A 17,260-nucleotide genomic window follows, 5' to 3' on the forward strand; every position below is an offset into this window, starting at 1 on the left:
GAAATCTGTTAAAAGAGCTTTGTAACTCACGAAATCTGTTAAAAGAGATTTGTAACTCACGAAATCTGTTAAAAGAGTTTTGTAACTCAAGAAATCTGTTAAAAGAGCTTTGTAACTCACGAAATCTGTTAAAGATATTCATTCTTTCTGTAAATTAGCAGAAAATTTAGCTACTGTTTTGTTTAATTTGATAATAAAAAAAAAAAATTATGACAGCCTACTTTTAGGCTAACTTGTAAAATTAAGTAAGTTCAGTTCGCGTATTTTCCAAAACACTAAACAGTTAGTTTCAATTTAGTGGTTTCAATATGATGTTCCCGGCGACAGGCCGAACCTTCAAGGCGTCTTACAAATGTTTTTCAGTAACGAGCAGAGAGATGTAGAGAATGGTGGTAAAAGTAAGTCTGAAAAAAATTAAGAGACTGAAATTGTATGAGAACGCTTTTAAAATACGTTGCAGTAGTTATGCCTCCTTGGGGTTTGGATACATTAACTCGCTTAAACGTTGAGTATCCAAAGTAATTCAAATTGATAAACAATAAAACAGGTCGGCATTCACACGCTGGGGTTTTGGAATTCGTGGTCGATGAAGGAAAATGTTAGTTGCCTTATTGGATGAGGGATGGATATCTTATTGTTGGAAGAGGGTGATATACTTACAATTGAAAGTGTCTCGCTGCCAGTAGCGAAATTCTCCAAATCTCAGCCACACAGTACATTTTCTGCCTCTTTCCATTTTTGCATAGTAAGACCAGTCGTTAGATTTGCAGCAACTTTCCTCATTTGTGTTTCCTTCTCTCCACTTCATGAATACTTCGTATGGTCTTGAGGTTTCATAATATTGTTAGTACGGTCTCAGATTTTTCCGTTTACTTCTGCGGTGCTTTTATTTTTGTGTCTAGGCCTATAGAACAAGAAAACATGATATTCGATTCAATCCGCATCTTTTGATATGAAAGCGTTTGTACCATATGGGTTTCTTTCGAAGAATGATTGAAGTGACTCCCATTGTCGCATACATTTTTTAAATTAGATATTTAATCTACAATCTATCCAAACAGATTATAAGTAAAGGTGATAGATGGATGATGGTAGAAGATGAGAAAAGTTGTCCCTCAATAGAAATAATATAACTGTACAGACATAATGTATAAATGAATGAAATGAGATTATAAATACTTGGAAAATTCATTGGAATAACTTAAGTAATAAGTAGAGAAAATCGATTTCTTAACCAATATCTTCACCATTGGATTCATCCAGAAGAGTTAGTGGCAAGGAATTTGTGTGATGTACGATACAACACTGTCAAATAACTCAAATAATCTCGCGAGATGAGAAGTGTTGCCACTAGAAACACAAATCAATTCTTATGCGTAAATGAAATTATTTTTAATTAATTAAAGTTTGCGTCTTTTTGGAAATTTTGAAGAGTAAAAGCAAGTAGAAATTAATTTCAGTTTGACACTTCAGTTCATTTATTTAGTATAATTATATCTTCGGTACGATTTCGATAACTGCTTTATCTGCGGGACTATCTACAAGTATTTAAAACTTGCAGTTACAGTTGCCTGATTGCGTCAAACACACTTCTTAAATGCTTTCATTTGCTTTAAATTTCTCTCTGAAATCCGTTAGCGGTTTTTTTTCTTTTTTTTTTTTGTTGTTTACAAAACAACTCAACAATTTTTGCATAAATTATGATCAAAATACCATCTACAATATGACTACGAACCACACTAATACCATCTACGATATGACTAGTAACCATACTTGCATGAATTATGATCAAAATACAATCTACAGTATGACTACTACCACTACTACTGATTTAAATTAATTTGATGTATTTTATCAATCACCAAATATATTTAATCTTTTATTGAATTAATAAAATATTTGGTAAGAGATTTTTAAACCTCCTTCAGATACCGATTAATTAATAGATAAATAGCGTGAATTTAAGTGAAAACCACTATTTTTAATGCTAAATTTTACGCCCATAAATATCTATTTCTATTTTTGATTTTATTATTATCTATTACCACAGAGCAGTTGAAGCATATCGAAATATAACCCGCCATGTTCTGTAAGTTTTGCTCCTCTACTATACAAACTGCTGGCTATGGCGAAAGGCCATACTATTATTATTATTATTATTATTATTATTATTTTTATGATATTCATATCCGTTTCCGAAGGATGGGAGGTATTTTCATTTTGTCAAAACGTTTGCAACACTCAGAGTAAAGCCTCGAAGTTGCATTTAGATTGAAAGTGTCAGTTCCAGTATATGAATCGATTATTATATTAATAGTGACTTTATCGCGTGCTGTTGTTTTTTACAGATTCGCTCTGCTTTTGTGCACCGTTTCTTGTAAATGTAGATATTGCCTCTTGCAACTTATAGATAAGTCCCTTACAATTTTTACATTCTGCAGCATGTATATATGTATATGATAAACGCTTTCTGCAACTTTTAAATGCACTAATAATTCACATGCTTTTTAATATATATATATGTATGCACATGTATACAATGATTCATTTATAACCCATTATGTCTCCATGTTTTGGAATAGGCAACAGTCTGGAACTTTATAAGTATTACGGAAGACGGCTAATAATAGTCTATGCACTTATATTTTCAGAAGTGCCATGATCTTCAATAGTATTAACTATCTGCTCGTTCAGTGTTCTCTTGATGACGTCGGTGGGCTTTCATAAGCACTTTCTTGACTTGCTCGCATAAAAGTCTCGTTTGTACATGAGTTGCAGCCATCGAACACGGCCTCTTTGATGCCTACTTCTTTAAATTTATCCTAAAGCACTTTCAGCGACTCATACTAGACAATTACTTTCCGCTACCATCGGATGAGGATGCAGTTCATCTTTTGTAACCATTTGATCGTTTTACAAATTAAATTTAATTTTTTTTTTTTTCTAATACATCGAAACGTCTATCGGGTTTATTTAACATTCCACATTTCCGTAGGATTTTGGAGAGAGTTTATCGATTGATGTTTATATGTAATTTCTGTAAACCATGACGATTGGAACCCGCTAAAAATGCCGCCTAAATGGGAGCAGTCTTCTCGATCCGAATGAAGGTTAGAGAAGAAAATCTAAGTAACGACCAAATACAGGTTTGCGTATTGCCTTTCATTAATGTGCAATAAGAAGCGAAATACATGAAAAGCACGTCTCTGTTTGCGTTTATATTAAAGTTATTACACGACTTTTATGCTTATGCAATTTATACAGATGGGCTTCTATAAATTATCAAACTTCTCGTTTGACATAGCGCAACAGTCTCTATTAAGCAGATATATATTCTAGACTTTCAGCTTTCTGAACCAATTTACCCTTTGCCGGAAGGTCATCTATTGTTGAAGCATTGTTGAGATAAAAAGAAAAGTCTTCTTAATTGATTGTCATACATGACACGCCCAAAGTAGCTGAGAAACTAAGTTTGTAGGCCTATAATAAATATTGACCTAAAACTGAAACGCAAATCTAAAAAATAGTTCAAACGTGACGCACCCACAATTAACGAAATAATTCGCTATTTTTTAATAAAGATGATCCCAAAACTTACGCAAGCTTGCAATTGAATAAAAAAAAAAAGAAGCAATTTTCGTAAAAGTATTATACATACACCATATATAAATCTTCCCTTTTATGCTGAAAATGGAAAAAATCAGCCGCGCCCACCCTATATTGTAGAGTTTAAAAATTTAGTTCTCATTCGTTTTTTTTAACAAGGCTTATTCCGTGACCTCTAACTCCGATAAGCTTTGACGCGGCATCGATATCAGCGAGCTAGTGGTCATTGTTGCAGCCGGACTAACTAACATTGCAGAACCAATACTAAGAACTTCCCAGAAAATATCCTAGCGAAAGGAGTCTGACGTAAGCATATGAAACATTTCAAGGTAGCAAGCGAGATAACTTACTGGTTCGATATGAAAGCAACAGTTATTTTCCGAGTTAAGTGCATTTTTTTACACAAATTTTCTAGATTGACACAAACGTCCGTCTTTTCCCTTTTCACCCGCTGTCATATTATTTCGAGAAGATAACAGAGAAGATAACTTGAGTTCTAGGCTGGCATTGGCGAATCAATGCCTTTGACGATCCTTAATATTTTCGCAAAAATGTAACTCTTCATTAGCTATCTTAAGCTCACGGTCGCTTCCCTAAACTACGCATAAGGATACCGAGTAGCGGAATAGTTGGCGATCCTAGACTGCGGAGCTTTTTCAAAAGTATGTTGTGTATGTATGTCTATGACTTATCTATGCGTCTACATCCTTCGCTTTAAGAAAATGTAAAAATCTTGTATGGCTTGGAATAGAAAATAAACTTGAAATTTTCCCTTCACAATACACATTTTTTTTTTTTTTCAGGACAGAATAACGATGTCTTCAGTCTATTAAAAGTATATGTCAAGCGTATAAAGAATGTTAAAACATGGAGCATAGTTTCGACGACCTTGCGTCTTACCAAGATATATGTTTGATTTTCGCAATTGTGTGTGTGTGTGTGTGTGTGTGTGTGCCTTCTATTCGATTTCACTTCGATTTTGTAATGAATAAGCACTTATGGGCAAAGATAACGAAATTATTTACTCAGCACTCAGGTGGAATCCATTAAAATTGTGAATTTTAATAATTTTGTTGTCCTTTACTTTTTATCATTTAAATATTTTCTTTGCTCGTTTATTTAACAATTGAGTTCGTTTTGATATCAAGTTGTGTTCTATTTCATGTATTTTTTTTTTTTTTTTTTTACCCTTTAAGGTACTAAGACCATCACTAACAAAATATATGTATGTATGTTCTTGTATGTGTGTTATAAACACAGCACATTTAATTGATAATTTATAGAATTTTTTTTTTTTTTTTGTTTTTATTTTTTACATATAATTTTTTTCTTCTTTTTATTTTAATATATGCCTGCATTTTATTTTTAATTATTATTATATTTTCTTAAATACACATTTACACAGCAACTATAGTTATGTATGATTTTTGTTGTCATTATTGTTTATATTAAGACAATTGTTATAACCTAATAATAAAAACTGAAATTTTATCTAAAAACTATCTCACTACGTTTTTTGTTTTTGTTTACATAACTTTCATTAATTACTTTTTAAAAAAAAAGAAAAAAAAAAAAAAAAAGAAAAAGAAATAAAACGAATGTACTTGAATTATATAAAAAAAAAAAAAAACGAAAAAAAAAATTATAATCGTTGTAAAGTTTTCTTGTATCTACAAAATAATTAAATTGTTTATAACAATTTGTATCAAAAATCTAAACTTGAAGAAGCGTTTTTTCGTTTCCATTTTTTTTTTTTTTTTTTTTTTTTTTTAAATACGGCCCCTGTATAAAGGTAAGTGCAATATATTGGAATTCAAAAACAAAAAAGGAAATCTCTTTTAACGTTAACTAATTACTAAATGCAATTTTATTTATTAATTTTTTTTTTTATTCTTTGTCATTCAATGAAAAAAGCCCTTCGTTTTTTCTATTTTATTTATGTTATATTTTTTTTTAACAATCCTTATATATAGATTTATATATATATATATACACATAAGTATATATATATATATATATATATATATTATATATATATTTTTATTTTATAAATTTATATCTTTTTTTTTTTTTAAATTGTTTTTTTTTTTTTTTTTTTTTTTAATTTTTATTGATTTTAACTGTAATCTTATTATCTAAAAAAAAAAATGGGTTTTAATTGTTATTCGTATACAATTCTATTAAAACAGAGTTATTTGAAAAATTGAAAAAAAAATTTCGTATTGACATAATAATTAAATGAAAGTCAAGTCTAGGAACTATTTCTTAAAACTGGCACGCATTAGAAATAAAAATGTAAAACAAAAACCTAAATAGTCGATTTATATTTTCTACTGTTACGCCTGCTTATATCAATTGCTTTTTAGCCTAATTTAATTAGCCAACAGACTGTGCAAAATTCCTTCCTTCGTTACTGTGGTCCCTGTTAATAGCAAATTTGAAATCAATATTTAATCGGTATATGAAGTTATTACTGATTAGTAAGAAAGTTACATTCATTGGAATGAGTTTTGGCCACCCATCATCCATAAGGCATTATTTAAAACTTATAGATGGATTTGCACTTTTTCTGTTCGTTGTTTCATTTTAATTAATGTTTTGACCCAAATTCAAATATTCATCTGTAAACTTATATTCTCGCCTTGAAATGAATCCTACTTTGACAACACACCTCAACACCTACCATCATTGATTTCGATTTAGATTATATGCCTTCTCAAATTCCTATAAATCTTTAATTCACATTCAGATAAATGCGTACTATGAACTCGAAATGATTGAAAGTCAATCAGAAACACAAATTTCTCATAGGACGAATCTGAATTACAACGTTAACGCAATTCATTAAACGATTAAAACTATTTTCCAATTAAACTGTTAAGTTCAAAAACAATGTTGAACCGAAGTTATACTCGTCTTGGAACAAAAATCCTGGCTTTAAATTAATATAATATATAAAAATTGGCCAGAATTTTTGTTAAGTTCTTGACTTGTTCATCACTCGATCAGCAAGAATCTTTCTTGCTTTACAATTTTTAACCAGAATCTACATTAGGTTATAACTTACAATAATTCCCATCATTTCGAAATTTTGTCTATGGTCATTGACCAAATACATAGTTAAGCTTCATATCTATATAGCATCGTTTGTACAACCAGCGGTCAATAGACGAGCATACTTAAAGCAGTTCAGGGATTTATATTGATCAAAAATATCTATTTATATGCGAACATTTCACGGTCTCTTATGTACGTTATTTTTAACGGTTTAAGACGAAATAACAAGTGCCCTATTGGTTGTGGATAAAAAAAGTTTTATTAAAAATATTGGCTTTTTCAAGGATTGCTTCAATTCTTCTTTCAATGCTCGATTTTAGTAAATCCGATCTGTCGCTTTACTCCAAGATTATGTTTGCTGCTACAATTTCAATTCCAAATTTTTCATTTATTTCAATTGCTATCTAATTTAGTAATATTAACATTTTCTTAAAAAAAAAAAATAAATAAATAAATAAAATAAGTGAAGGCAAGTGAAAGTACTGAAAGTAAACTTCTTTTATAAAAAATGTAATAAATAATAGATACAAGTTAACATAATAATCCTTGTAACTACAAATAACTACACAAACACTTTAAAAAACTTCATTGTTGTAAAATCCATAAGATAAGGTTGTTTCCCACTACTGCGAAGCTTCTTCCCGCTTTTCAATAGACTTTTTCAATATTAATGTGAAGAAAAGAGCTCTACTTAATTTAAATTCATTTAGACTGCATTCCTCTAATATGACGGATCGCAATTTCAAAAGAATTTCATTTAGTCTCTCCATAAACTTTTTTATATATAGTCATTTACATATATATATATATAATCGTTTCCAAAATACATAAAAGTCATATAGGTCGTTGGCACGCAAATCAAATCAGTGAGCCGAAATTCGAAAGCTATCGATATCGACAACTTTATACCGGCCTCTGAACTTGTTTTCATAATATATGAAACTATTGTATATAATAAAATATCCCTAAAAGCCTTGAGATTTAAATCGGATTTCAGTGAAAACGCAAAAAATTTTGATATGAAAATTAACAAAAAAAAGATTTGGAAAAATCAAATTTGTGAGTTGAAAAAAAGAGAATTGAAATAGTCGTTTCGAAAAGCAAAATTTTGTAAATTGAAAATCAATAGCTGTGTTTTAAATTTCCAACTTGTAACTTCCGACTTACGGTTCGAAATGATTTAAATTATTTTAATCAGCAATTGATAGGGAGAGAGAGAGAGAGAGAAAGAAAGAAAGAAAAAGAAATTAAAAAAAAACAAAAATAAATAAATAAACAAATAAGTCATGTTTTTGTGCCAATAGACAACGACCGACTGTCACACAATTTGCAATTACGATTTTTTTCATATATATAACTCCTGATGTACAAGTTACACTTGTATACAATAATTTTGTTGTCTTTCCAAGGATACGAAAAAGTTAAGATGTTCTTTAAAAAGGCAAAAAGTTGGCAATTTTCATAATTCATAATTTCAAAATCAAGTAAAAACAGTCAGATTTCAGAGTTCAGATTTCGAAATCACGCAGCTTGAAACCATGCAAAAACAACTTACATATATAAAAGACATTTTCTGAAACAGAAAAACTTGAAGGTGTACTTTCTTATATCTCTTCAAAAATGAAAACTAATAAACAAAATGAATTTTCAATTTTCAACTTACGACGACTTCAATAAACTACAAGTTGAGAAAAAGTCTTTCATATTTCAAAAGTACAACTACTGCAACAATCATTTGTAGAAGTGGAGGCTTATTTACATAATATAAAAAAAAAAAAAAACAAACAAACAAACGATTCCGTGCGAGAAGTCCGGAAAAAATACATTCTAGCTCAGTTAAATCAATGGGCTAAAATTTTGTAAGACATAAAAACGCAAAATTCATAAAAGAAGAAAAATTTCTTTTATATAACGCAAAAAAATTTCTTTTTTTTTTTTTTTAGTTTTTTCAAAGTTATAAACAAGATTAAAAAACATAGCTTAAGTAAATCTTTTATGAAAAACGTAAAAAATTTATCTATTAAATATATTTTACAACAATTTATTTATAATGTAAAACATTTTTCTTTTGTTTTGTTTCACTTTCTTAAAGCCAAGCAAGGGAAAACTGTTCAAGTAACAAATTTAAACAATTTTTAAACCATAAGAATGAAAATAATGTGCATGAAATTTTTTTTGGAACTAAAACAAAAAACTTTTTTCTTTTCAAGAAACGGAAATTTTTAATAAAAACGTAGTGTAACTAACTGATGATCTAAATATGTTTGCTTTTTTTACAATATTTCATTTTCATTTATTTATTTATTTTTTTTTAAATTATTTTGACTTGTTTTACTTATTATTTAAATGTATTATAAATTAATTAACTCTACATAGTTAAGCAACAGTATTTAACATTCCTTTGTTTTCTTCAACTTTTTCCTCATTTTATTTCTTGAATTTTTCAAATCGCAACCAATGGACAAAACCGCATAAATATATCATTTTTACATATACATTTCAGTTATTTCCTTACTCTGTCTGATACTGAATGCCATCATGCCGTTCTTGACCACTCTATAAGCAAATCCCGTTATAACAAAAAGCAATTGGTTTTAAACATTGTTCGTTTCTCTTCGAACTTCTAAGGTATAATATATGCAGATTTTTCACATATCTCGAAGTACGTCGTTATGTCCCTTAGCTACGGTAATCTATTTATTTAAAAACTTTAAAACTAATAGTTCTGACAAAGTGGACTTTTTTTTCTCCTTATATTTAAAAAATGAAGAAATAGTGCAAAGAAAAAAAAAGAAGAAAATTATTAAATTATAAAAAAAAAAAAAAAAAAAAAAAAACTGTTTTAAAAACAATTTTTTTAGACATTTATTAAAGACTTTTGGTCTTAACTGTTTATTACATGAACATAAAGCTGCAAAAGAATTACATGAATTTTTATTTACTTTTTTTGATAATTTCATCTTTTTTTAATATACATATATATATGTATATATTATATATATTATTATTTTAACAACAAAAAAGAAAACGAAAACTCGTTGCTTGGAAAGCACCCGAAACCATAGTCAGCCTGACATACTTTTAAACGAAATACAAAAAACTGGCTTCGCTACATCAGTACGTCATCGGTAGTTCTGGTCAGAAAGCAAATAATGATAACTCAATTTAATAGAACTTACACACTCTCTTCAACTTAAATGTTTTGCTAATTTCAAGAACACATTAAGAGAGGAGTTGTAGCATAGCAGCTCTTGCGACTCTTGCTAAAGAAGATCTAATCAATAATAATTTTTGCAACGAATTTTACATTTTACCGACAGATGATATAATTAATGCACTATGGATTAACGACCAAAAGGAGCAAAAAGTAATTTACTTTAAATCCTTCAAAAAATTCATTCTTGTTTTTAAATTTTTTTTTTTTTTTTTTTTTTTTGATTTAAAATTATTTTAATTTATCTGTAATCATTTCCTTGATTTTAAACGTCTTCATAAGCCAACAAAAGTCATTCTGAGTTAACAACGGAATCGACTTTAGAGGCAGTTAGTTACTTATAAAATATACTACTACGGGCCCACGGCAACAATCAAATGCGAACACCTTAAGCTGCCGCTTTATTTCTTTAAATAGCCAGCTATTGTTAAGCGCGGCTTACCACAATTGCATTTCCTAAGAAATCGATGCTTTTTTATGTTGCAATGTTAAAGTTTACTCTGCATGAAAGCATTGCCTTGGTCAGAAAGGATATACAAATTTTCTATATATATATACAGGAAATGGTTTTCCAATTTCATATTTACTTTCTTTGAAGGCTTTAGATTTTGCTTTTTTTTATCACCAAGTTAGGAGATATAAAGGTTGTCATTTCTTACGTGAAAATACGTAAATTATGAAAATTCTTAAAAATAATTAAATTGTTTAAAAAACGCGAGTTTCTGAAACTTTTTGTCCAAAAGAGAACGAATCCAGTTAGGCCATACATATATATATAAATATATATATATATTAAAAAAAAAAAAAAAAATATATATATATATATATATATAATATATATATATAATAAAAGCAAGAAAGAAAAAAATACATATATATATATACATACATACATATATATATATATATATATATAAATAAATAAATAAAATATAACCGATGAATTATATGAATTTTGCCATTTTTCTTATATGCTAAAACTAAAAAAGATGTTAATATTAAATAATTAAAGAGAAAAACTTTATTACCTAAAGAAATTGGTTTATATTTCCATTGTAATTTGAGTTTTTTTCGTCGCCTCCCAAAAAATTTCACCACGATCGAAAATGTGAAGGCGTTGATGTTGTAGTGATGATTAGATTGGCTTTGATTTATAGACTATGGTAGATGTGTGCAAAATGTATGTATATTTGTGTATATATGTATATGTGTGGAAGTATGTGTATGTTTTCAACGATAGATAGCTGCTTAAACATTAGTAACACAATTTGTTTTTAGGATACTTTAATGGGCTTTTTCTATTTTTCTTTATGGAGCTGCAGTTCACTTTTGCTCGCATGCTTGCTTGCTTGCTTGCTTGCTTGCTTTATAGCTGACAACATTGATTAACAATAGCGCTTGGAATTATTATCGTTATAGTTCTTCCACTAATTTATTTTGCGATTGTAACAACAACTAACAACAACAATTGTTGAACAACAATCAATAACAATAGAGTGCTTGAAGATGTGCAGATAGTATGTGGATAGGGACGATAGCCAGTATTCTATCTACGTAGTTAACAGTAACAGATAGTTGTTTTTGTTTTTTAATAACTAATTGTCATTAGTACTGGATTCCTCATTGAGCATATATTCCAAAAGCATTTCATAGTCAGGGACTCATCCTTCGTTTGTGCTACTGCGATGTGTACTGGTGTTACTGTTACTGCTGTTGCCGGTTACCCCACTACCACTTATGTTATGCGAACTATTGTTATTGTATTCGACAGGTGTGGAATTGGGTGATGTCTCCACTTTTATTACGCCTAAATGTGGTGCTTGTATTCGTAATTGTTGTTGCAATAAATGATGACCATTAGTACCACCTACACCGGGTGCTGGATGTAAACGACCCACCACCACACCACCCATAGTTACAAAATTACCGTCGTGTGTTAACGTACCACCGACCAGTTGAGCGGCATTAAGCGAACTCAACTCAAGTGTTTGAGCAGCTGTTGCTATATTAGAAAATGCTTCAAGATTGGACGGTGTGGCAGAGCCATTGCCAGTTGTGGCTATAATTGTTGTATTATTGTTTTGTAATTGTTGCTGGTGCTGCGCCAAAGTTGAGGTGATAATTTGACGATGATGTTGTTGTTGCTGCTGCTGCTGCTGCTGTTGTTGTTGTTGTTGTTGATGCTGTTGGTGTTGCTGCTGCTGCTGTTGTTGTTGTTGGGTGATAAGTTGTTGATGCTGATGATGATGTTGTTGTTGTTGTTGTAAGCCATTGGAAGAGGCCCCTGTAGCAACCACCATCATATCCTCTAGTCATCCTTCCTCCTCTTCGGTTTTGATCTTAACGGGCACATAAACTTTATCCATAACATGAATTTTTATGTGATTATTAAGTGTACTCGATTGACGAAATTGTTTCTTGCAGACGGCACATTCAAACGGTTTTTCACCTAATACCAAATCGGGAATAAATAGAAAATCAAAAAAAATTTGAATATTATATAATAAAATACTTTAAAATAATTTTGCTATTAAACTAGAGAAATCCGAAATTCGTTTTCAAAAAATCTGTGCTTTAAACTTTTATGCAATTATAACTTTTATGGATCGATAGGGTAAACGCGTACGTATCTTTCAATATTGAACTCAAAAATACTCAAAAAGCAATTGCAAAGTTGTTCAAACTTAAGTTTCTAAAATAATGAAAGTAAATTAATGTTTATAACTTTCTAAAAAAAAAAAGAAATGTCAGATATACTTTGCGCTATCGTGATAGTTTAATTAGATGTATAGAGACAGTAACTCACCGGTATGTATTTTTAAATGATTCGTCAGTGTGCTCAATTGACGAAAATTTTTCGGGCAATAGGTACAATTGAATGGCTTCTCGCCGGTATGTATTTTCAGGTGATTCGTTAAAGTGGACGACTGACGAAAAGTTTTATCACAAACATTACATTTGTACGGTTTCTCTCCGGTATGAATCTTTACGTGATTGGTTAGTGTACTCAATTGGCGGAATCGCCTTTCGCACACATTGCATTGAAATGGCTTTTCAGGTCCAGGTGTTGTAGGCGTAGGCGTACTGTTATGACCATTAGTCAAAGTGTTAGCTTCACGGGCAATAAAATGCTGTTCAGAAAGCGCGGGACTGTGTGCCGCAGTGGCCACTAAATGTGCGAGCTGATGCTGTTGCAATATGGCGTGGTGATGAGCCAGAGTGGTGCCGGATGATGCTGTATTGCCACCACCATTCGATTGTTGCTGCTGCTGTTGTTGTTGTTCGGCCGCTGCTGCCTGCACAGCGGCCGCCTGAGCAGCGGCCATTGCTGCAGCCTGAGCGGCAGCGTGAGCTTCGGCACTGACACCAGCCAAATGCATAAATGGTATTGGAATTTCAGATGGTGTATGAGCTGCGGAACCTTGCTGCTGTTGCTGCTGATGCTGTTGTTGCTGTTGATGATGATGAGTGTTACCACCATTAGTGCCACTGTTATCATTGTTATTATTATTATTATTATTATTATTATTATTATTATTATGGTTGGGTGATGAAGAAACAATAACAATCTCGCAATTAGGCATTGAAGCCGCTGCAGCAGCAGCATGAGCATGTTGCAGGCTTTTTATATGCATTACGATAAAAACACTATACCTTTTAATATTGACGACGGACTAAAAATTCAAAGTTTTTCTTTCTCTTAGTTAAAATGAAATATTTTGAAATTAAATGTTTTTGTTGTTTTTGTTGTTATAGTAACAACAAAATGAGAAATGATTGAATTCACTTATTCTTTTTTAAAAATTATATTTTCATTTGTTATCAGAACAAATGAGTGTCGAGCATTTACACACGACCATGGAAGGAGAGCAATTTAAAAACATGGACATCGCAAGGAGACGACATCTGAAAGAAATAAAATAACCGATTATCTGTGAGCACATAATCAGCTTTCTAATGAATTGTCGAATGAATGTAGAAAGATTTTGAAAATCCTTGGACATACGTAAAAAAAAAAAAAAAAAAGAAAAGGGAAACAAGGGATAAGTTATAGTCAGTTTGGAATGAATTTTCTTTTACCATTAGGTCATGTTGGAACAAAGGCAAACCTTAAGTAAGTATAATTATTATATTACAACATGTACTTGCGCGCATACAAGTCCAAACAACTAATTGAATGATAGTGCAGAAGTGAAGACGTATTGATTCACGATAGAATATTCGATTTCCACAAATGTGGTTACACTTAACCATAACAATTATATTTACGTACGACTTTTTATTTCGTCTCACATCTAGACGCGCTCTTGGAGAGATTCTCCTTGTTGCGTAATAGTGACGCTAAGAGATTCTTGAATTTATAAGAAAATAAGCAGAATAACAAAGATAATATATATTCATAATTTTTGGCTTTCCAAGATATGTTCCCTGCGCTACCAGCTCATATCGGCTAAATATTTACAAATCTATTAAATTCCTATAAAGGCTAATATTAAAAAACACGAAACATAAAACATAAACTACGGAATGAAATTTTGCTAGCTCGGAACAGGTTCTCTGCGTATAAATAATTTCACTTTCCTGGCTATTTCATCATATGCACAGATTGAGGATCCTTACTGCACTAAATCGTTTTTTTTTTTTTTTTTTTTTTTGTAATTGAAGCTTTCCATCTATTAGTCGACGAAAACGAGCACACGAATTAACACCAATTATTATTAATAAACATTTGGATTAGACTGAAACTAATATTATGTGGAAGGATTTGTCTATGATTATACAACGGAAACTGTATAATAAATAATAAGGCAAAAAAACAAAGATCACAACTAAACAACAACCTAAACTTTTGGCGGATTTGATGAAAGCGACAGAGACGATCTAGCATTGAGAAAAGAAAGCAAGCAAACATCAGCTGGTGTAACATGTGTCCACGCTTAGATAAACGCGATAAAAGAAAAAATATTGAACGCACAATTTCGATTACTCGAACGGTACTATATACATATAGATTTATAGGTTTATATATATAATAAACAATTCGATACTAAAATGTCTGTTATTTAGCAGGGTTGTGTGCTTCACAACTACATTAATATTTAGTTTCTGTTGTCGTCTTCTAATGTAAATGCCAACGTGTTGATCTTTTCATATAACACGATCTCTGCATAATTTTTCCCCTTTCTTAATAAGTACTATACAAACCAATACATACACACACATATTCACCGGCTAACACACACACACATGCACTTTTATTGTCACTACGTATACCAGCAACTGGTGACAAATTCAAATAAATGGTTAGTTAAATGAGTCTTTCTTCAATCTCTTGTATATGCGTGCGTGGTGTGTTTGATGCCTGATACAACATAACACGTTTATTTTTCATACGCACACACATATAGTTAGTCTTTTAAAACATCTTAAATTGTGTACGAGTTATAAGAAGCGGCGAAAGTTAATCACTGGCGGTTAAAAGCGCAATATGTGCTTTGAAGGTTTAAGGGTTTGAAAACTTTTCTGACTAAATACGACACAATCACAATCCGTGTTGACTATGATGATAAGAAATGGTCAAGTTCATATTAAATAAGCTAAGTACATGTTTTTGCGAACGGCATCAGTAATCTTTCTCACATATATCACCTTTAGGAAACATACCTTTTGGATAAAACAAGATTTACCACTTTGTAGATTAGCGTAAAAAAAAAGAAAAAAGAAAAATAGCAGAAACTAGCTTTTTCAGTACTTTCAGCATTAATAAATATGTGCAGCATGTTATTCGCTTCCGCTTTAACCACTAGCAACAACTTTGTGAATACTCTTACGTACATGTTTTATGAATTTTATAATTTGCAATTTTTTTTTTTTTTTTTTGAGGTTAGGCATAACATTTCACTTGCCATTGACGGATACTAGGGAAGTTGGATTTAGAATTTTTCGATTAAATTTAGTAAAAAGAAGCCAATTGAAAGTACACCTTTAAAAGAGATAAGACATCTTGTAACGAATTCATGGCACACCCGTGTTAAATTTTATTTTTCTCCTTTATCAACATTTCACTCGCTTTGCAAATAAAACACACACACAACATACACAACATACCCACTGGCTTGCACACGCAAACTTTCATATTAAAATAATTTCACGTTTCAACTTTGACCTACCTTACCACTTGCCTAAATTGCATTCAAACCGCTCTACCAGTTCTACTTTAAAATACGCGTTATCCGCCGCTCTCCAATAACGTTTTGCTTTTTGTTAACAAGGATTTTAAATCAGCTTAGAATATTCGATGAATTCTACGAATATCAATGCATTTTTTCTTACGGTCTTTGTGTTCTCCTTAGATTGGATTTTTTCAACTTTTTCTTTTCTCATTTCCTACCTCGGCTGTCGCTATTCAAGTAGCGCTTTGTCCTTAAGCGCTCTTGCTTAGTTTAGCACTCCATTTTAAAAAGATTTTTCATTAAATTCCCTTTTAATTTATTTAAGAAAATAATCTAAATAACTTTTCTTCACGGTTCCATGTATTTTCTTTAAAGAAATAAGAAGGAAATTACAACAAAAGCAACTTTTTTTTCCTATTCCTTTCTTATGGACAACTCAGTTTTCTTTTGACAGTTCTGTCGTATAGCTGAAGTTGTATGTTTGTTTAGAGTTGCCACGTTCTACAACCATTCTTAAATTTAGGACTTATATCAGTTTATCGAGCATATAATTGAGAGTTGGTTTAGGTTTTAAATAAATAAAAATAAAATACCTATACGAGAATGAGATGCAAACCACTTTTCCACTTTTGCTAAGCTTTTAAATATCGAATATATATAATCTCTTCGTAGGGTTGCTAATCGAAGTATGATTTTGAATTAATATAAAAACTATTCTGAAAATAATATTATGTTTACTTCAATTCTTACTCGATGCAGTTATAATTATAAAACTTATTGTTCATTAAAAAGCACTTCCAAATTTCACCTATCGTAAACTGTATAATTGTAACTAATATTTCTCATACAAAAACCAATTTTTTAGGCGTTACTAATTTGTAAATGAAACTCTACTAAATGAGTTTTTTTCCCTTTAATTAAGCAAATGCAATCCACTTCGTAGTGCTTTGACAGCTGGTGTATACTTTTACAAGTGGTGAAAAATAAGAATTTTAAGGAACTGCAGAATGAAAAGTAAATTTATTTTGAAAAATAGCATAGATAAGCTGAAAATTAACTTAGGATGGTAGTAACTCTTTAAAAATTAATTTGTAATCATAACGTTGTTAAGGTAAGTTGTAAAACATGATAACTTCTCTTATTAAGGTCTTAGAAAATATTTTTATATTTATTTAATGTAAACAAATGCATTTATTTTTTCAAAAAGGTA

General features: G+C 30.5%; 2 protein-coding genes across 3 annotated transcripts; both read right to left on the minus strand.

Moving 5' to 3' along the window:
* Positions 1–10,913: 10,913 nt before the first annotated feature.
* LOC119631472 (signal transducer and activator of transcription C-like) lies at positions 10,914–12,194 on the minus strand. The gene has a single exon (XM_038023707.1). The coding sequence runs from the start codon at positions 12,178–12,180 to the stop codon at positions 11,539–11,541; it is 642 nt and encodes a 213-aa protein (XP_037879635.1). The 5' UTR covers positions 12,181–12,194; the 3' UTR covers positions 10,914–11,538.
* LOC119631471 (adult enhancer factor 1) lies at positions 12,168–16,493 on the minus strand. 2 transcript variants are annotated; one of them, XM_038023703.1, is made up of 4 exons: positions 16,211–16,493; positions 16,048–16,134; positions 12,684–13,366; positions 12,168–12,326 (listed from the first exon to the last, which is right to left on the minus strand). In XM_038023703.1, exons 2-4 carry the CDS (start codon positions 16,068–16,070, stop codon positions 12,190–12,192), a joined length of 843 nt encoding a protein of 280 aa, XP_037879631.1. In that variant the 5' UTR covers positions 16,071–16,134; positions 16,211–16,493; the 3' UTR covers positions 12,168–12,189. The 2 variants fall into 2 exon arrangements, with proteins under 2 accessions (XP_037879631.1, XP_037879630.1); XM_038023702.1 differs by lacking the exons at positions 16,048–16,134; positions 16,211–16,493 and having other exon boundaries at positions 12,684–13,625.
* Positions 16,494–17,260: the final 767 nt, after the last annotated feature.

This window comes from Glossina fuscipes, unplaced genomic scaffold, assembly GCF_014805625.2.
Source record: "Glossina fuscipes isolate IAEA_lab_2018 unplaced genomic scaffold, Yale_Gfus_2 1, whole genome shotgun sequence".
Classification (NCBI taxonomy): Eukaryota; Metazoa; Arthropoda; class Insecta; order Diptera; family Glossinidae; genus Glossina; species Glossina fuscipes.